Source organism: Mustela nigripes, chromosome 5 (assembly GCF_022355385.1).
Source record: "Mustela nigripes isolate SB6536 chromosome 5, MUSNIG.SB6536, whole genome shotgun sequence".
Taxonomy (NCBI): Eukaryota; Metazoa; Chordata; class Mammalia; order Carnivora; family Mustelidae; genus Mustela; species Mustela nigripes.
The window spans coordinates 32,372,789-32,393,541 of NC_081561.1; the positions used below are offsets into that span (position 1 = coordinate 32,372,789).

Below are 20,753 nucleotides of genomic sequence, written 5' to 3' on the forward strand. Positions count from 1 at the left end.
TGCTTTTCTTTCCATTATGGAACAAGTCCAAGCCTTGTGAACTATACATCTATATTTTTCTCCCACAAAATGTATTGACAGCCGTTTATATACATATGTATTTTTGAGACATCTGTAAAATACATAAAAGGGCAGAATATGTTAAAATTCTATAAAGTGATATAAAGTAATTTTGGAGTTCAAAAGAGGACTAAATTATTTAGTGCAGGAGATCAGGGATGACTTTGTGAAGGAAGTAGCATTTGAGCTAAACCCCAAAGCAGAGAATCCTACTGGCTAGGCAGAAGTAAAGAGGAAGGCCAGGGCATTCCAGGCAGAGGAAGTGGCATAAACATCAGTAAGGTGTTGGGAGATGATAGCGCTTCTGTTTGGAGAATGGTAAGTAATCCAGTTTGGCTGGAACAAAGAACTGGTTGTAGAGATCGGGATCTCCAATGTCAGTCATCATTCCAAAGACTGTGCAGTGTTGTTGAAGCTTTTTGAGTGAGATGGCAGGAATAATTGTGGAATCTTAGATGTGAGCGACTAGAGGCAAGAATACTTTGAAGTCAAAGTATTCCTTCAAGGAATCTTTTGAAGGAAATTAGGATCCAAACTATAGGAGGAAGTGATAGGAAGGGAAAGTAGGGATGGTAGAGGTATAGAGGAGGTAGAATTCGCAGGACCTTATAGTCAGATGTGGAAAAATCAGGAAGAGAGGGTGTTAAGGATGATTCTGAGGTTTTTGAGCTTGGGAAAATATTGTGCATCTTACAAATAAGGGATTGAGGAGGGACATGACTGAAGGAAGATGTTAAGTTCAGTTTTGACTATGTTAAGTTTGAGGCGTTTCAGGTACTAGGAGAATATCCAGGTAGAGGTACTCCATAAACACTTAAAAATGTGGGTCCTATTCAAGAGTGGTAGAAAGATTAGAAATGCAGATTCAAGAGAGGTAGAAAGATTAGAAATGCAGATTAGAAATGCAAGTTGAGGTGATGGGTAACATGAAATATTAATCAGTTGCTGAGGGAAAAACTAAAGGGATTGAAGAAGTCAAAAATACAACCATATTGAGAAGCACAAGGGTAAAGAAATAAAGGAAGATAATCAGGATAAAGCAGTGCCATAGAAGCTGAGGCTGAATGTGACGGAACCCCAATATACCTTGTTTAAACAAGATAGGAGTCTAGGGCTAGCATGGCAGTCCATGATTGTCAAGGAACCGGTCTCTTTCTGATATCTCATGGTTCAGGGTGACTATTCAAATTCATGCTGTCAGCACAGGAAGGAAGAAAGGGGAGGAAGGAGGGCGCTTCACAGATAGCTCTCAAAAGGCGTGCGTACTACTTTCACTTATAACCCATTGGCCAGAATTTGGTCATGTGACTATGCCTAACTACAGAGATGTTGGGAAGTGTAATCTTAATGTAGGTGGCTATGAGCTAATTGAAAAAAGTCCTATGACCAAGGAAGAAGGGGAGAGTGAGTCCCAGGGATAACTGGTAAACCGTGTCAAGTAATACAGAAAGAGCTAGACAAAGGAAGTCTAGAAGAAGGGTTCAGCAGTTAGAAGGCCATTGGTAAAGTCAGGATAAGGATACACCCCATCTTGTAGGGTAGGCGGGAAGAGATCCGATTATCCCCACTTTTTGATGTGGCATTGAGAGTAGCTGAGGTTTCTCTGACCTAAGTCTCGTCAGGAAATTGTTGTGATTGTATCCAAAAGTATAGGCACTTCAGGAAAGATGACAGTCTGAAAAGAGCGGGAGAAATGAGGAATCCATTTTAAAATGACACCGCAGTGTTCAAGAGATGAATGAAATGGTTGCCCGGCCTGGTAGTCCACTTGGACTCTTGCTCTACCGCATACTGGCTGGTGACTGAGGAAGTCATTTAACCTCTTTAAGCCTGACTTTCTACATGTAAAGTTGGGGTACATATTCTTACCTCATGATTGTTGTGAATATTAAAAAAGAAAATGGTTAGCAGCATGTCCAGCATAGAACAACTAGTACCCAACACAGTGTGGCTGTTGGAAGCCAGCTGAGTTAAATAAACTGGTAGAAGACTCAGTCAGTTGTTTCTTGAGTATTCATCGGGGCTCAACATTCCAGCAACTGGAGAAGAGAAAGCAAATGGTCGTGAATACCCAGTGTTGGAACTGGCAGAAGATCAAGGGAAACAGAGATGTCAAGTGTGCTGTTAAATTAGACACGGTTAAGTATCATGGCTGGTCGGAAAGTGAGCCAAGCAGAGCTGGTATAGTGAATAGGAAAATTTGGGGGGCCAGAGGTCCAACAACAGGGAGTAAACAGACTGTCCAAGAGAAATTTAAGGAAATGGGGGAGCTATAAGGTAATTGGAGCCAAGTCAAGGTAGAACAGCCCTGAGTCCCAAAGCTGGGCTGTAACCCATGCGGGCTACAGTAGAAACTGGTTCTGACCTGAAGATTCTTCACTGCACGGCTACATGTTACCCTGCACCAAACTTGCAAGACTACTAGACCTTCCCTGCCGGTGGAGTTTTCTACAGTCTAATTTATAGGGCCACTTAGAAGAAACCAGTCTCCTTTTACAGAGTTTGGGAGAAAAGAAACCAGCCTGTGTGTGCAGCGTGAGCATGAAGAGCAGTTTGGAAATGGTTGTAAATGAAGAATGATGATAATGATAGCAGCTACTGTTTAATGAATGCTTCTCAGGGACGGCCATGTGCTGAGTCTGTGGTCGCTGATTAGGTCATTGTGTATCTTATGACAGATCTTCCGGGTAGGGGCTATTTTTGTCACCGTGTAGTAGATGAGAAAGAAGTTGGGTGTTTGAGCTGGGTCTTAAGCCCTAGTCTGGCTAAATCCAAAGTTTAGCCATGAGCTTGAACCGTTTTTATCCAGGGCCCTGCTGCTCTTCACATTCTTAACACTGTAGAAGTGGAAGATTCGTTTACCTAATTGGAATCAAATCATAGTAAATCTTAGTCCTAGAGAATGTACCCCAACTTTGCTTTGCTTTCCTTTTCTTTCTTTTTTTTCTTTTTTTTTTAGAACCAGAAAGAAAGAAATCACAGGGCCGGGACTATAACTTGGGCTTCCTGAATCTGCCAGTTCAGGTCTCTGCTTCTCTGATTGCCATGGCCCAGAGAATGGACTCTAGGTCTTCTTGTCTTATCAGATCACAGTTGCCAGCAAGTGTCTGCATAACCTAGTCAGCACCTTCCTTCTTAGGAGAACATGGGGACTCTCCACAAGTAGCCATGTACGTAGGAGTTCTCCTGGACACACATGGTTTCTGGTGCTCACTGCAGTGACTGGAGAGTTGGAGGGTTCAGGCCTTACAGAAAAAAGAGAGCAGAACAGTCTGGGTAACTGGAGTTACTGGGTTCTCTGGGTTGTAGGGTTGATTTGACTTAGCAAGTTCTCATACAAACCACAGTTTTTAGCCCTAATCTAAACAGACACGGGGCGCCTGGGTGGCTCAGTGGGTTAAGCCGCTGCCTTCGGCTCAGGTCATGATCTCAGGGTCCTCGGATCGAGTCCCGCATCGGGCTCTCTGCTCAGCAGGGAGCCTGCTTCCTCCTCTCTCTCTGCCTACTTGTGATCTCTCTCTGTCAAATAAATAAATAAAATCTTTAAAAAAAAAAACAACAGAAACTGTGACTGAAAATGTCTAAATGTTAAAATGTTATTATTCAGAAGCCCTTGAGATCCCTGTGGATCGTCGTCATGAGCATTAAAATGCAGCACGGAAGACCCCTTGCTTCAGCAGCTCACAGGGTAAAAGGAAAGTGAACACCCAGAGTGAATAAAGATTGAAAGTTGAAGGGGCTGAGAATTAGCATGCTGGTGTGTGCTGCTCAGTCGAGCAGCTGGCCTTGATCTATGGGGGGAGTAAGGAAACAGCTGTCTCTGTGTCCTAGCCCCTTGTTTCTCTCCTACAAGGGCAGGTTATGGGGTGTGCTGATGGCAGTGCGGGAGGAGGATTGGAAGCTGTATGGTTCTAAGGGGGCAGTGCAGTGATTCCCAATCAGAGGGAAAGCCTCAGGCCTGACAGTTCTTTTCTGTGAGTCTGAGAATCCATGAGTGCCCAGGCACAAGGTTCATGGTTCTGCTTTTTAAGTGTGTTTCCACTAAACATTAAGCCTGTCAAGGCTTTACTTCTTCAGCGGCCAGCTCAGAAGCTACCTCTTCTGAGACTCCTGATTCCAAGTAATCACACTTTCCTTCCTGCTCACTGTGCATCTGATTTATACTTTTCTTAAGGCATCTATTAATTTTTAAATAATTAATTCTAGTCATTTCTGTGTATGCTAGTTTCTTCCGATAGCTGGTAAGCCCATTGAGAGGTCAGTGTCTTCAAATCTTGGGTGCCTCTTGAAGGCAGACATTTTGTACCTGCTTATTGGTGGAATGGGTATTCATAGCCACAGTTCTGGGGCCCATCTCTCACTCCAGCCTTCTCACTGTATTACCTTCTGTCCCTGCCTTCTGCTGTCAAGAGTTGTAAGGATAACAAAGGCAATGGATATTCGTACGTGTCATGGATGCTGTCTTTGGTGATCTTTCCGACAAACCTGTGAGCAGCCCACCAACTAGCAAACTAGTTGGTAGGCTCATCTGTGAGTGAAGCACTTTGTAGTGGATCCTGTGTGGAGAATAGTATTTGTTAACATCTCTTGAGAGCTGACATGTGCCAGGTGTGGTTCTAATTGCTTAACACATATAATTTAATTCTCACAACAATTCTATGAAGTCAGCACTCTCAGGACCCCAGAATTATGGATGAGAGTTCTGGGCACAGACAAGTTAAGAATTTGCTCAAGAGCTGGCTTGTGACCAGTACATTATATTGTTACCACCTCGTCCCCGAGAGGCCTAATACTATTCTGACTTTACAAGGGACCACTGAGTAGTTCTTTTCCTACTTGTTGATTTGCCAGGATATGTAGCTTAGTCTTGGATATGGTTTTTTTTTTTTTTTAATTTTTTTCTTATGGGGAAGAGAACACTAGCTTATTAAGATCCTGAGGATCTTCGATCTTGACAAGCTTTTCAACCACCAAGGTGTCTTTCCTAGGGAATTGCCTGGGTGAGTCATGTAATCATAAGAATTCCTTTTCATGATTTCTTTTACTCTATAAAGTATTGGTAGATTGTGTTTTCCCTCATGGGATTATGGCCCTCAGAAATTTTTCCTCTTCACATATTTCCTCCTTCCATAAGTTTCCATTCTTTCTTTCTGCCCACTTCCTTCCCCAGGCATCTGTCTGGTATTGAGCTCTTGGCATGTGTCTCTCTTTCTTCATTGATGCTAGCATGAATGGGTGGCTGTTAGACAGGGCCTTCACTGTCAGCTCCCACAGCAGCAGTCAGAACATTCTCTGTGGCCTGGGTTCCAAGGTCCACCCAGGCAAGCGTGAGCCAGGCTAACTCCCAGTTCTGGATTCCAGTGTTTCTCTTTTGTTGTTGGATTCCCCTCCCTCCCCAAAATATTGTGAAATAAGGAGCCAGATGCTGACAAGAAGAAATAGAAGCCCGCATTCCTGTTACCAAAGTCTTCTTTTTGTATTCAGATGCAGTCAGAGGAATGGCACCTTGGGCCGGAATCTGTAGGAAACTGCCATGTGGATATGGTCTGAGAGGTAGCAATTTTGACTCTCCCCATCTGGCTGTCTTAGGTAGTGCCATTGGTCTGAACCACCAGTAGACAGTCACATGTCATCCTCTCTAGCCCCACTTTGCAATGCTACGGGTCAGCTCTGTTCGGGTGCCCAGTTGTCATATGTGGAATTCAGAGTCCTAAAGTCATGGCTTGCTGGGGCTGAGTTAGGCTGGATGGAACTCTTACGTACGCATTTCTTCTTCCCTAGAGCAGTGATTCCAATTGTTCAGTGCTTGTTTAGTGCTCTAGACCTGACCTTTGGGGTATAGAGTTTGTGAGTTAGGGGTATGAAAATCCCAAAGCAGTCAAGTGTAGAGGAAGGAGATGCCAGAGTGCATACTTCTGGCCTCCTGTGGATAAGTAATCAGAGCCATAAAGTGCAGCTAATTGGCTACCCCTTGCAGCCTCAGCAGGCTTGCCAAAAGCTGAACAGACTTTGGAGACTGAACCATTCGTCTTGAGAAAGTAGGGTGAATGGAACCGTGTCCCTGCTCAGAACTTAGGCTGATGGGCTCAATATGAGAACTGGTTGTTGGGATCCTTCCTGCAAGACTGTCTTGGAAGAGCATTGTGGGACTTCGGCATGGTGCCTGGGGCAGTGAAGACTGTGTTTTCGTGCATTGTGTTTATCAAAGTGTACCCCTCCTCACCCAAAGACCAGTCATGGAATTGAGCTTCCAGGGGCCTTGAGCTGCAGGCACGCTGGTGAGGGAGAGTGGGTGTACGCAGGTGGTAGCAAGAGAAGCACCCAGGCAGGGATCTGCAGCAACCCACTAGAGGGAGAAGTTTGCCATCACAGTGTGGTGGAGACTTGGATTCTCATCACCATTGTAACATAAAAGGGATTTTTAAAGACTTCGCAGTCCATCCTACTTATTTTAGATACTCAAGCCCCATAGGGTAAGATCAGTGCCAAGGCCACACAGCTGAAGAACAGCACAGCCAGGACTAGAGCCAGGTGTTCCAAAAAGCCTAGGTTAACATCTTCTTCCACACCACCTTAGACAAGATAGATTTCTCATCTGTAAAAATAATTGAACTTGATCCTTTGGGTTCTAAGACTTGGGAGCTTTGGGCAGACTAGGGAACCATTTGTTATCTATACCGTTGATTCTACTTATAGAGATAACGACATTGAATATTAGCTTAGGAATGTGAGCTAGTCCTGGGCGCAGGGTGGTTAAGCTATCCTGCAGATGTTTGTGAAAATCTCTAACAGGTCTGAGGTCACAAAGGGCGAGCCCCTTGGGTGTCCCGGTGTGATACTGATGTTGGATTCTGATTTAGTCAATTATTTATGCCACTCCAGGGCAGAGGTGTTTGATATCTTGGGTGAGTATACAGTAGTGGTTGGCCTCATGAACTGGTAGTGTCAGATTTCTGGGCTGTTGAGGAGGTCTTAAGAGAACTGCAAATGTCTTCTGGCATTGACAGATTAGACCATTTTGTTTTCAGTGGATCAACTGAGGTTAAACTTAAACAAATAGGAGCAGCTGGGAGGCTTTGGAAGGAGTGAGATGTGCACATTCTCCACAAAAAAAAAAAAAAAAAAGAAAGAAAGAAAGAAAGAGAAAAAAAAGAAAAAAGAAATAAAAGAAAAAAAAAGTGAAAAAAAAAGTGCTCCCTGAGGAAGGAAGGATGAGGCGTGGAACCCTGCACAACCCCCATGTGAGGAAGGAAGCGGTTATTTCTCTGCTGTTTTGTTTTGCACGCTTAGTTAAAGAATTCCAGAAGTTGCAGGTTGTGGATCATGACCTCCATTTTTTTCCCCTGTGTTGCTGCTTGCCAGAGGAAAGGGGGGGTGGTGGGTGGCTCTAAATAACACTTTGGCCTTTATGGAAATGTATCAGATGTTCCAGGAGTCTCGCCTGTTCACTGGCTCACTTTCTCTCTCTCCCTCTCTCTCTCTCTCTCTTTCTTTCTCACTTTTACTCCGTGTTTGCTCTCTCCTTACTCGTGTCCTTTCTGTAGGATATAGCTAGCACTTCTCGCCTTATATAGCAAGGTCTGGTCGTTAACGTTAACAGAAACCTAACAACAGGGAAGGCTGCCAGATAGCATTAATCAGGCCAGTGTTTGGAATTTCATAAATGCTCTGACTTTGGGTACAAATTGAACATTAAGTACAATACGAAACTGTTTTCTTCCTTCCTCTCTCTTCTCTCCCGCTGCCCTCTCCAGCCTGTCCAGCTTGCTTCTCTTTCTTTCCCTGTTGTTGAATTCCTCAGCCCTGCCGTCTGCTCACTGCATTGGAACTTTGTTGATTTTTGCCACGTTTAATTTTTGATTTCTCTGTTTCTCTGTCCACTCCAAGACCACAGGTGGAGCAGCAGTAGCCGGAGCCAGGACTCTGCGGAGGGGCAGGACGGGCAGGTCCCAGAGCAGTTCTCAGGTCTTCTCCACGGCTCCTCCCCGGTGTGTGAGGTGGGACAGGACCCTTTCCAGCTGCTCTCTGCCCCTGGCCAGAGCCATCCAGAAGGGTCCCCTGCACAGGGCGCCTGTCACGAGGCCAGCATGCAGCTGGAGGAGACGGGTGTACACGCTCCTGGAGCCTCCCTGCCCAGTGTCCTGGACCAGAGTAAGAGAGCAGGTTACCCGGCTGGCCTGCCCACCACCAACAGCCAATCGCACCCCAAAACTTTGACTCACACGGCATCTCAACACCCTGGTGGTGCTGAGGAAGAAAGAGACCGCAGTGGGGCTAGGAGCCGAGCCCCTCCCACCAGCAAACCCAAAGCTGAACTCAAACTCAGCCGCAGCTTGTCCAAGTCTGACTCTGATCTCCTGACCTGCTCACCCACGGAGGACGCTACAATGGGGAGCCGGAGCGAGTCCTTGTCCAACTGCAGCATCGGGAAGAAGAGGCTGGAGAAGTCGCCCTCCTTTGCCTCGGAGTGGGATGAGGTAAGGCCATGTGATGTCAGAGGGAGCTGGGCTGGCCACAGCCCACCACGGCTCCCCTGTGCGCCGACTCCTGGGACCAGGACTTGTGGGCCAGGCTTGCCCTGGTTCCTTCTCACTGTGACCAGAGTGTTTCTGACAGCCGTGATGAGGCAAGCCCCAAGTTGCCAGGCAGGGGATCTCATTGCCCAGATGGCAGAGGAGAAGTCCCTTCATGGTTAAACTGGAGGGTGGTGGCCCCAAGCAGAGTTGTTCTGAGGGAGAGGCGGTGCCTAGAAATGACATGCTGTTTGGAAATATTTGGATCCCCTTAGCCACTATCCAGGGAGTTGTGCTTATCCTGGAGATTCTTACAAAGAGCCAGAAAACTTTGCATCTTCAGGAGGAAGAGGGAAGACTCAGAGTCAGCTAGGACGGGGTCAGTGGGTGGGCTTTGGGATAAGCTACTGAAAGGGGATCAGAGGGGGTTTTTCTGTTCTCCGCTCCTCCGTGACTGTTCCTGCTGCATTCCCCTGGAAGACCAAACTGCCTCTCCCAGCAGAAGCATTCCGCCTAGCCCACATTCCCGGGCTGGTGAGGCAGAGGGCTAGGTGGTTGGAAAAACAGAGATTAAAGAAGAGAGAACATTGGGAGTCTGAGGCCCAGGTTAACTTGCATAACCACTGTTCTAGAATAGTTAGAAATATGTACCCGAATATTTTTCAGTGACCTGTGACATGTCTTGCTGGGCACAAGAATTTGTTTCTCAAAGATTGGTAAACACCCAGAGAATGTTAAAGTGCTACCCTTCCAGGCTTCTTGTGAAGAGAGAGCTGCCTTTGAAGGGAACTGGGTCTGTCTCCCAGGAACATTTTCAAGAGATGAATTTAGCTTGCGAAGAGGAGGGCAACAGTGCAGCTGACGTGCCTGTTTGAGTGATCTGTAGACTAAATGCTCTACCCAAGTCTACTCAGGTTGCAGCTGCAAAGTTATAGAAACCAAAGTGAATCCCATTCCAGGCGTGGGAACAGGGTGGGGGCAATTCCTACAGCACTCTTATCTCCAGATAAGATGAGCTTAAGAACTCTTGTGTAGTCAGACCGAAGAATTCTGTGCAGTACAAAGTTTTCACTTTTCACTCATTTAGAAACCAAGGTGGAGTGGGTGAGCCTGGATTAGACGCTAGACCACTTAAAGGAAAATCAGTTTGAGTGACAGAGCTCCTGGCCAGTGGGAGACTACCCACTAGGATCTGTGTGTTTGTAGGAATGTGTGCTTTGCTTTTGCTTTTCAAAACACGCAACATATGGGGTGCCTGGGTGGTTCAGTGGGTTAAGCCTCTGCCTTCAGCTCAAGCCATGATCTCAGGGTCCTGGGATCAAGCCCTGCATCTGGCTCTCTGCTCAGCAGGGAGCCTGCTTTCCCCCCTCTCTCTGCCTACTTTTGATCTTTCTCTCTCTGTCAAATAAATAAAATCTTTAAAACACACACACACAACATAGAGTTTTACTCATTTACAGTCAAGTATAGGATGAGGCAGTTCACAAGTAAGAGAAGTGCTGTGTGCTCTGAAATGGAAGGAGGGGCAGATGGAGGAAAAACATCAGTGGGAGTGGGGAAGGTGGAGACGGAGGGTGGGAGGGGACATCAGGAAAGATCCCAGAGACTTGGAATGAAAGAACCAAATGTTTTAGGGGAAAACCAGATTTAAGCTAGGGGATGAAGAAAAGGCACTTGTGGAGAGAATAGTGTAAGGGAAGTTGTGGAACTGGAGAAGCTTAGGTCATTTGGTTTCTGTAAGTAGAGTTCGTATAGGGGAGCATAAGGAGTAACGGTGCGGGGTGGGGGTGCGCCTAGCTGGCTCAGTCAGTGGAGCGTATGACTCTTGATCTCAGGGTTTTAAGTTTGAGCCCCACGTTGGGTGTAAAGATTGCTTAAGATATAAAATCTTCAAAAGAAATAGGGTAGAGAGATTGGGATCACATAGTGGACTGAACACAAGGCTAAGAAGTGAGTGTTTGGTTTGATAGCAAGGCAGTATATCAGAATCCTTCAAATGGGCTGGCAGACAGCTTTACCTGTCTTATGAATTACCTCTTCTTTTTGGTTCCATCTCCCCAGCGTATCTTGCACCCAAGAGGTCAGTAGTGCCAGGTGATTGGCCGTAGGATTTTCATGCTCTGTTAACACACATCACGGCCAGCCCGTCTGTCCCATGGCCTCCACCATTTCCTCCTGGAGGAGGAACACAAAGTCACTGGAGCACGGCCCAGTGTCATTGAAGTGGGCTGTTTGGGCTAACGCACTAGTTGTCTCTTGGCCCCTTAGCTACAGGAGGTTCATATGCTCCTGTTTTGTTGCAGGTAGAGCTTGCGGGTGGCTACCGTGAACTCGGGGGCTGCTTGAGGTCTGTGTGTCCTGGGCCAGTCTGTGATGTGACTGAATGACTGGAAGCAATGTTGCACTTTAGATTCAAAAACCTAAGAGAACTGAGCCCTTATTGGAAGGAATTCAGAAGATCAAGATTTGCTCCTTTGGAGATGATTCACAGGACCCTTCTTGCATGATCCTTCATCATTGTTTTTGAGTCATATTATACATGTTTTTCGTGGTTACCTCTGTCAAAAGAGAAACTTCAGAAGTGTTTCCCCCAGTGGTTGGCCCTAGACCCAAGCCTTTGGCAGACTTTACCAGAACGGGTCATTAGTTAATGGCTGCTCCCCACCCCACCCCTGACAGGTGCCTGAAGGCTGCTGTGCCGTATCTTGCACTTGATTTCTTTGTCATCACTTGATCCCCAGGAGGTTGGGGAAAGCTTCTCAGAAGGAGCTTGGTTCCAGCTCAGCTCCTCACTGTGGGGCCTGGGCACTTGTGATCTCGGTGCAGATGGATATGTGGGCTGGTCTGCCAGACCGCTCCTAGAAGGCAGTGCGGGCTAACATGCAGGGCTCAGGATCCAGAGTCAGCAGACCCAGCTCTGAGCCCTGGCTCCACCATCCACTCCTCCTTGTCACAGGAGTGGACTTGGGAAGCCTTAGCATTGTTAGTAGTACTTGTGAAACAGGCAGTCAGGTCTGTGTTTCGGAGGCGTGGTTTTTTTGTTTTTGTTTTTGTTTTTTGTTTTTGTTTTTGTTTTTTTTTTTTTTACCAGTTAGACATATGTTTAAGTGCCTAGCCCAGTCCCTACTATGCATAAAGTATTGAATAAATGGTAACTATTCCCATTATTATTGTGCCTGGAGCTTTGGAGAATGGGACCTGAGGCACAGAGTGTCTTTAGAACTTAAGAAAGGCAGAACTTTGGGGGGCTTGTCTGGTGCTGCAAGGTGACAGGGAAGCCATGGCATTCAGGCCCCTTGCCTGGTGAGGTCCTGTATGACCCTGGCCCACCCCAGGACAGAAGAGCCTGCCCAGCTGGGAGGGGAGGGCAGTAGCCCCACCCCACCCCATTCCACCCCACCCACCCCCGCTTTGCTCTTTGAGAAATTCACGAAGCTTCCTGCTAACTCTGGGAGAGGAGAGAAGTTGGAGCGAAATGTGCGGCTCTTTCTACTGTTTATTTTTCAAATGTATTCTTCTATATCATGGCCAACGGTGGCTAGTTGATGGGATGCTTGTCAGGGCTGTTGTTCTGTAGCTGGGGGACATGCACAGCTGACAGACTGGGAGTTGCTTTTTCCAAATACAGACCGCTCCTTACAGGTGCTTCGTGCCGCCCTTGGGTGATTCCCCAGAACGAGAGGACTTCGGAAAGTTGGCCTGATTAAGGGGAACCTCTGAGATGGCATCCGTTATGACACTAGGATTCTCCCTAGTTTCCATTAGATTTTTATAAGCAAAAAAAAAAAGAATTTACTTTGAAAAGTGCTCCGCCTAAGAGGAGATCAAAATCCAAGCTTCAGTAGATGCTTTCTCTGTTCACCAGTCAAAAATCAAAGCACTCCTTGTTATCTTGGTGATGCCTAATAGAATAGGGGCATAACAGAAGGTAAACTGGACAACTGTCCATCAGTATAACTTTAAAAATACATAGATTAGGAATGGGAAAATCACCTACATCTCTCTACAGGTTAGTCTCTGTTAACATTTGACGTGTATCCAAATTTGGGGTTTGAGTGTATTTACCGATTTATAATTTCTGTCTTACCAGTTACAGCAACATCCATAAGACCTGGATTCAGACCTGAGTTATGAAAGGCACAGCGTGGTATTGTGTGGCTGTGTCAGAGGGCTGGTTTATTCGTTGGTGTTGAAGCTGTCTTCCAGGTCCCTGTCGGACACCTTGCAGGGTATCTTCCAACTGCCCTCAGGCATGTTCCCTCTCCTTCTCTACCTGCCTGTGCCCCAGAAGGCTCATCTGTGTGGCCTGCATTGCGAGGCCAAAGGAATCCTGGGTTGGCTGTGTCCCCTCCTTGAAAGACCAGCTCTCCTGTGGGGGACCTTTCCCGAAAGCTGCTGTCTCTGGGTTCTGATAACAAGTCCCTCCCCTGGGTGCTTCTAGCCTGGGGCTCCTGGCTGTGAGTCCCTCTCCTTACTTGTTGATCTCTCTGTACCCTGTCCAAATGTGTGTAAATAATCCCCTTATTAAGCTTTTTTGGTTGCCCGGTGTGCATGTGCCGTCTTTTTCCCGAGGGGACACTGAGCCATACGGACATTTTGTAGTACTATTTCTATCCAGCTCAGGCCAGCCTAGATGGCTATGTGCTGGAGCAGTAAAAACAGCTCGTGCATGTAAATTGTAAATCTTCATTTGCAGACGAGCCAGAGGTGTGGATATCCAGGGTGCTAAGAAGCAGAAGAAATTGATCATCTAACTTGAAGCCTCTCCCATGTAGGAAGCCTTTTCTCTTTTCTAGAGCTGGTGGTACATCAGTGTCTCAGCTGTGTGCCCCAGAACCACCATCTCCTAGATGCATTTCCATCCCATCTCTGCACTGTGGGGCGCACCCACAAGGGCACGCAGCAGCAGTTAATGTCCGAATTAAGTACCTCCTAAGAAGAACAAAAATAACCTTCTGGTCAGATTGTGGCTTGAATGTATGGCGTCCTTGGGGTCAGATAGGTCTCTCCCATAGCTGCCTTTGAATGAGATTGAAATTTATGAAAGACAAAAACTGCAGAAGGCCGCTTGTCTACTTAGCATAAACATTTGAGTAATTTAAAACTTGGCTGAAAGCTTAAATGATAAATTTGTGTTTTGTAATCAGTTTTCATAAATATTAAACAAGTGGGAAATGGATAAAGAGCAGGGATACGTGCTTTGTGTGCATTTTGTATGAGCTGAGAATAATTTCTGGCAGGGGTTTTGGGGCACCGTTCGGTTCCACCTGAAATGAATGGTAGCTGAGAGGGGACCCTTGGCTCTGGGATCCCTCAGTGAGCAGTGAAGTGGCAGCAGCACAGAGGGCACCCTTCCAGGCCCAAGTGCCCTGTCCCAGGCACCCCACCCTTCCGCCTGTGCTGTCCAGTTGGAGGCATGATGTCATCAAGGGAAGAGCTGATTGGTTCAACTCCACAGAGGCTTGGGTTGATTTTAACCCTTGTGGGTTGGGTGTGCTAGAAGAATGGCCTCTGCTGTTAAATAAGGAGAGTGGAGCTTGAGTTTGTGCTGACAGTGGCTAAACTTTCTCCACCACAGTCTGCAGTTTGTCTTGTTCTTTATCATAGAAACAAGCATACTGTGTAGTCTTTCTGGCTGAGCATGGTCAGCCCACTCTAGACAAGAATGTGAGGGGCTCCTGGGTGGCTCAGTGGGTTAAAGCCTCTGCCTTCAGCTCAGGTCATGTTCCTAAGGTCCTGGGCTCAAGCCCCACATTGAACTTTCTGTTCAGCAGGGAACCTGCTTCTTCTTCTTCTCTCTCTCTCTCTCTGCCTGCCTCTCTGCCTACTTGTGATCTGTCAAATAAATAAATAAAATCTTTAAAAAAAAAAAAAAAAAGAATGTGATATACTCCTGTCCCTGAGGACAAATCAGAGCGTGGACCATCTATTTCGTTATTGCCCCTGTGTACACAGGAGTCACAACTTTTGTTCTAGAACCTCAAGGTTTCCCTTGGTTTTAAGTGGCCTGTTAAGATTGAGGGCTTTTTTTGTTGTTGTTTTTATTCCAGTATTTAAAAAAAATCTCCATTTATAGGCAGTCCAGAAGAAACTGTTTTGCCTTCCTGTCTGGTAAATCCAAGGGATTTTGGTGAGCCCTGACTTAAAAAGATGCATATGGGCATTTCCATGGCCTTGACGGTAACAGAACCCCATACACAGTATTATGAATAAGCCAGTGTTAGTCCTGGCTCTGTAGTTAGTGAGGAGAGGCCTGGTGTTCTTGACCCCTGCCACATCCCACCAGACGGTCCTTGGTGACATCATGCCTCCCAGTGGACAACCTGCCAGCAAGGGCGGGGTGGCTGGCACCTGGCCAGGAAGGGCGCCCTCCCTGCTGCTCCCTCTTTACTTTGCATGGGGTTCTGGGGGACCTGGCTATTATTGTCCCTGTCTGCATCTCCCTGCTTCCCTCTCCTCTCTAGCTTGCTTCCTGGCTGCTTTCCTACCTCTTGACTCCTCCTGCTTTTCTTTTCATTTCCTTTTTCCCCTTTGCTGGTTCCTCCTTGTTCCTCTGTGCTCTTTCCTGGCTTTTTACTTCCTCGGTACTTTCATTTACTTTACTTTTCCTCCTTTTCCTTCCTGGTGGCATCAAGGAGAGGTTTTTCTGATAGCCTTTCCTCAGCCTTCTCTGCCTGAAGGGTTTTTCTTGTCTTTTGTCTTTTAAACCTCTCACCCGTGTTCACTTGTTGTTACATTCTCCAGAGCATTTTACTGCTTATGGTCTTAGCTCTGCTTCCTCACCCCCATTACACCCATCCACACTGTCTGACCCCTGTCCTTTCAGAAACGGCCTGGTTCCACTTAGCCCCATCAGCACAGCACCATCAAGGACCAGGTAGGGATTTTGTGGTATTTGTGAAATTGCCAGAAGATGAGAACTTCCCTCTTGACTCATTTTTGTTTCCTTATATTTTGTTGTTTTCAAACGCCAGACCAAAAACTTGGGTGCCAGTGGATCTCAGTGAATATATGAGGAGAATTTGATCTTTAATGACAGTGCATATAGATGTCAAGAATCACAGGAACATTTTCTGGGACATTCTTTTTATGTACTTGCTTCTGGTTTTGTATCTGTCTTCCTTCTTTTCTTCTAGTAATGGCATCAGTTAGATACAGACAGAGTGATTTTATGTAATTTAGGCAATAGTAGTTAGTCATATTATTCTAAACAGTTGTGTTTGAGAATCAAGTAGAGGTATTTTCACAGAATTGACAATAATATAGAATCGAAGCATATTTTTATTAGAATTTTTCATTCATTCAACTAATTTGTTGAATACCTGCTAAGTTTGAGGTATTCTGTTATTCCAGTAACTGGGGATGAGCAGTGAACGAAACAGACAAAATCCTGTGCCTTGTGTAACTGACGTTCTAGAAAGTAGAGGGGAAAGAGAAGACAAGAAGTAAATTCAGAGTATGCTGGTTGGTGATAACAATGCTAATGAGAAAAAGCTGAGAGGAGGGAGACAGCCTGATGGGGATGGGGGTTGGGGCTGCCAGGGTGGGGCCCTCCGGGGGAAGGAGGGGGCGGGGTGGGGCGTGGCCTGAGCTGAGCCAGCAAGCTGCTGTTAGTGATTAATTTCTCCTGTCAGACAAATTGGAAATTCCATTCTACGCTTACATTGTCTTACAAATACATCTTAGTACTTGACTTTTACTTTTAACTTCCTCTTTTTAGCCACTGGCTTCTTTCCTTATCTTGGTCCCCCCCCTTTTTTTCTAGTAATTTGTGTTGGGTGAGTTTTTATACATATTTGCGTACATGCATGTGTACATATGTGCATATTTATGTACAAACATACATATATTTTTTAAGCTACGGAAGTAGAATGAAATCTGAATTTGCAAGAATTTCTCAGACTTGCGGGCGCCTGGCTGGCTACTTGGGAAGAGCATACAACTCTTGATCTGGAGTTGTTGAGTTTAGGCCCCACGTGGGGTGTAGAGATTACTTAAATAAATAAAACTTTAAAAAAATTTTTCTCAAACTTGGTCACTGTCGTTGTCATCCTGGGCAAGGATCATTGAATGGGTTGTGGTAGAAAGATTAGATTCTAGGTCATTGTTTTAGGAAATACATTTCCATGGACACATCCCATTTTCAAAGTGGAAATAAAATCTAAAAACCAGGATTATAAAGCAAGGGGAAGGAACTCCAAAATTATTTAGACCAGAAGATGGCCAAGAATCTAGAGAACAGAGATCCTATGAGAGGAGGACAGATGATTAGGTATTCGAGACGGGGCAGAAGAGTCTGAGTAGCCGCACCATCGTTGTTTTGAACTCAGAGATGGTGTTGGTACCTTGAAAGGCATCTTAAGGGCTGACGGCCTGATGACTCTGAAACGCTTCCTGGTACTAGTCAAGCCCGCAGATTCCAAACAGGTCATTGTTGCTGGTTAGAGAGGGAGGTGCAGGGGGCCTCAGATATTGTCTGACCCAGGGTGGAATTGCAGAGGTCAGTGGACAGGGAGCTTCTCAGATCCCAGGTATGGAGTTGGTGTTTATGTGTATATGTGCACACATGTGTGTACATATAGGCTCTGTGTTATTTCACATGGTGAATTGTGTCCTATTGGGGGCGGGGAGGTGTCTCAGTTAGCCACGAGCAGGGACCGTGGCTGCCCGGTTAGTGAATGCGTGGTACATGCGGGTTTGGGTCTGGTTGGGGTCAAGATGCCAGGCATTGTGATGCCTCTGGTCTATCCGTGCTCCTGCCCAGATGACCTGCCACTGACTGCTCTAGCCCTCATCATCTCTGGCTCACACAGAGCCCCTTGACGTGTAGCAAAACTACTAGCTGGCTTCCCTGTCTTCTCACAAGACAACTATGTCTCTGTTTGGGTTTTTTTTTTTTTTCCCTCCATGAAATGAATAGGCCCCAGAGAACTTTAATTTGTTTAGAGATTTGGTGTGCGGTCAGAGTGGCAGCTAAGTCATTACCGGGCAAGAGAGTGAGGGATGGGCTTTTTTTATTACATAAGACTGGAAGAAAGCAACGAATCTGGACCTCCCCTGCAACACAGAGCTCTTTTCTAGCCCGCAGTGTTTTCACCAGCACCCTGAGATGTGCTCTGTGCTCCCTCCTCTGTTTTCGTGGATGGCTGCCCTCCCTGCTGAGGGTTCCTTTACTTTTCTTTTTCCTGCTTTTTCCCATGGATATTCCCTTTTGAATGCCTCCAGGTGAGTAGCCTGTGGGTGAGAAGGATACTTGTGGCCTGAAGATCATGGGCAGAGCCAAGATGCTAAGCAATCTGTCTCAGGATCCCACTCCGTCTTGCTCACACGCTCTAATGACCCGGTCTCCGGCGCCACAGGGCCCACCTGTCCATAACTCAAGGCAGTGTGTTTATTTGTCTGGACAGGTGGAAAACTGCCTAAGCTCGCTAGGGGCCTACAAATGACAATTTGTCTGGCAGTCTGTTCTTGCCTGTCCTGATTTAAACAGCCAGGAAGCCATCGTAAACTCAGTTGAAATGGTGTGGTTTGTGTTTGTGTTGGGGTTCCTTTCCACTTTGGAGCTAGTTATTTTCAGCAGGGCCTGCGCCAAAAGCCCCGTGAGAGGGGTGCCTTGTATCGGTTATGGGCGGGCAGTGCTGGAGTTCACTGACACCTGGAAGATGGATAACTCTGGAGAAGTTTATCTCTGGGCCTGGCTGAGCCCTCTTTGCTGATCCAGAGGATAGGAGGGACCACCATGGAACCTGGGGTATGGTGGCAGAGTACTTAAAGGATAGAAATTGCCAAAACCCAAGGAGTTGACCTGTGCTCTGAGAGGGAATAGTTGATTTAAATAGCCTTCCCATCCAACTGCATATAAATGTTTAGGCAAAGCCAATGCTTGAAACGGAATTTTTGTACACTGGGGATTTTTTTTAAGTTATAATATTCAGTATTATATGGCTGAAATTTAAAAGGTACCAAAGAACATATAGTTTTTTCAGACACCCAGCTCCTCTCCTGAGTTTTTTAGTATCTTTCTTAGAAGTATTTGTGCATTTGTAAGCATTTTAGCCCTGTCAGGTATTTTTCTTTTCAAGACAAGTGATGCCATATTCTGCATACTGCTTTGAACCTTTTTTCGTTTGATAGTTTATTTTTTTTAAATAATTCTAATTAAGTACATAAAGTGTTTACTTTTCTTTTTTATATTTCATATGATTCTACAGTATGGATATACTAATCATTTATTTTAAAAGTTTTCTCTAGATAGATATTTTGGATGTTACTCAGTTTCTACTAATTACAAGTAAGACTACAATACGTATCCTTATACAGTGTCATTTTAAGATAAATTTCTTGATGATCAGCATCTGTGTTAAAGGGTTTATTATGCATGTTAAATTTACTCTCACAGTCATAACTCCTATTAGGAGAGCCTGTTTCTTGATACCTCACCAACCTGGGGGTGGTCAGCTTTTTAATCTCTTTTTGGTTAACAGATTGGTAATGTTATCCTGGTATAGTTTTAAAGGGGGTGTCTTTTTTTATTATGAGTGAGGTTGGCATCTTTTCATATTTTTAAAAAACTGTTTTTCTTTTCTGAGCTGCTTGTTCCTTTGCTTTCTCTTTCCTCCTTTTCTTTGTTTTGATTGCAGTTGTTGATTTGATCTGTTTCTTTGAATTTATAGAAGCTCTTTATGTTTGAAGAAAATAGCCCTTTATCTATAATATGCATTGTCTTTTGGCAGGGTTTTAAAAAATTACTAATGAGGTATTATTGACATACAACAGTATGGATTTTTTAACTTACAGAAATTTATTTAGTTTTTTTAAAGATTTTATTTACTTATTCGAGAGAGAGAAAGAGAGGGAGGAAGAGAACAGAGGGAGAAGCAGCCTCCCCACTAGAAGAGAGTCTGATGCTGGGCTTGATCCCAGGACCCTGTGATCACGACCTGAGCCCAAGGCGGATGTTTAACCAGCTCAGCCACCCAGGTGCCCCAATATACAGAAATTTAAATTTTTGTATAGTTGAATCAATCTTTTCTTTAATGACTTCTAGATTTTGTGTCTTAGTTTAAAAAAACCTTCCCTACTCAGTTTATAACACACACACACACACACTCTCTCTCTCTTCTCTCTCTCTCTCTTTCTTATTTTCTTCTAGTACTTTCAGGGTTTTATTTTTCAGGTTTAAATCTTTGTTTCTTCTGGAATTTATTTTTATCTAAGGAGTGATAAGCATCCTGTTGACTTTTTTCCAGCTTTATTTGAGGTGAAGTAAAATTATAAGATATTTAAAGTGTATAAGGTAGTGATTTGATTTACATATATGTTGTAAAAGGGTTCCCCTCATTGAGTTAATTAACACATCTATCACCTCACATACTTCACTCCTCCTCCTCCTTCTTTTTTGTGAGAACATTTAAGTTCTACTCTATCAGCAAATTCCAATTACACAATACAGGGTTATCAACTATATCAACTATAGTCATTTTGTTACCTGTTAGATCATCAGATTTAATACAGACTGAAAGTTTGTACCCTTTTACCAGCCTCTCCTTATTTCCCCTCCCTGCAGCCCCTGGTTCTGTAAGTTGGAGGTTTTTTTGGTTTTGTTTTGGTGTATTTTTTTATGAGTCCATATATAAGTGATAACATACAGTTCTTATCTTGCTCTCTCTGGCTTATTTCACCCAGCAGAATGTCCTCCAGGTTTTAGGTTTTGTTTTGTTGTGGGTGTTTTTTTTAAGATTTTATTTATTTATTTGATAGGCAGAGATTACAAGTAGTCAGAGAGTCAGGGAGAGAGAGAGGAGGAAGCAGGCTCCCCGCTGAGCAGAGAGCCTGATGTGGGGCTGGATCCCAGGACCCCTTGACCATGACCTGAGCCGAAGGCAGAGGCTTTTGACCTACTGAGCCACCCAGGCGCCCCTTTGGTTTTGTTTTTAATATGCTCCAGGTTTATCCATGTTGTAGCAAATGACAGCATTCCCTTCTTTTTGAAGGCTGAATAATATTCTAACACACACACACAGACATATATACATACTATATTATATTTACATAATTATATATAAATTATATGTACAGAAGTTATACATACGTAAGTGTACCTTATTATATTTCCTTACTTTATCCATCAACAGACACTTAGATTGTTCCCATACTTTGGCCATTGTGAATAATGCTGCT

The 20,753-nt window shown here is 45.0% G+C and overlaps 1 protein-coding gene across 8 annotated transcripts in view; it reads left to right on the forward strand.

Annotated features, from left to right (window-relative positions):
• ANKS1A (ankyrin repeat and sterile alpha motif domain containing 1A) overlaps positions 1–20,753 on the forward strand; it is a 178,822-nt gene that overhangs the window by 99,842 nt on the left and 58,227 nt on the right. For all 8 annotated transcript variants that reach the window (XM_059400068.1, XM_059400071.1, XM_059400069.1 and 5 more), the window contains one exon: positions 7,948–8,537. In XM_059400068.1, coding sequence (XP_059256051.1) covers positions 7,948–8,537 — 590 coding nt within the window. The remainder of the gene's footprint in view (positions 1–7,947; positions 8,538–20,753) is intronic.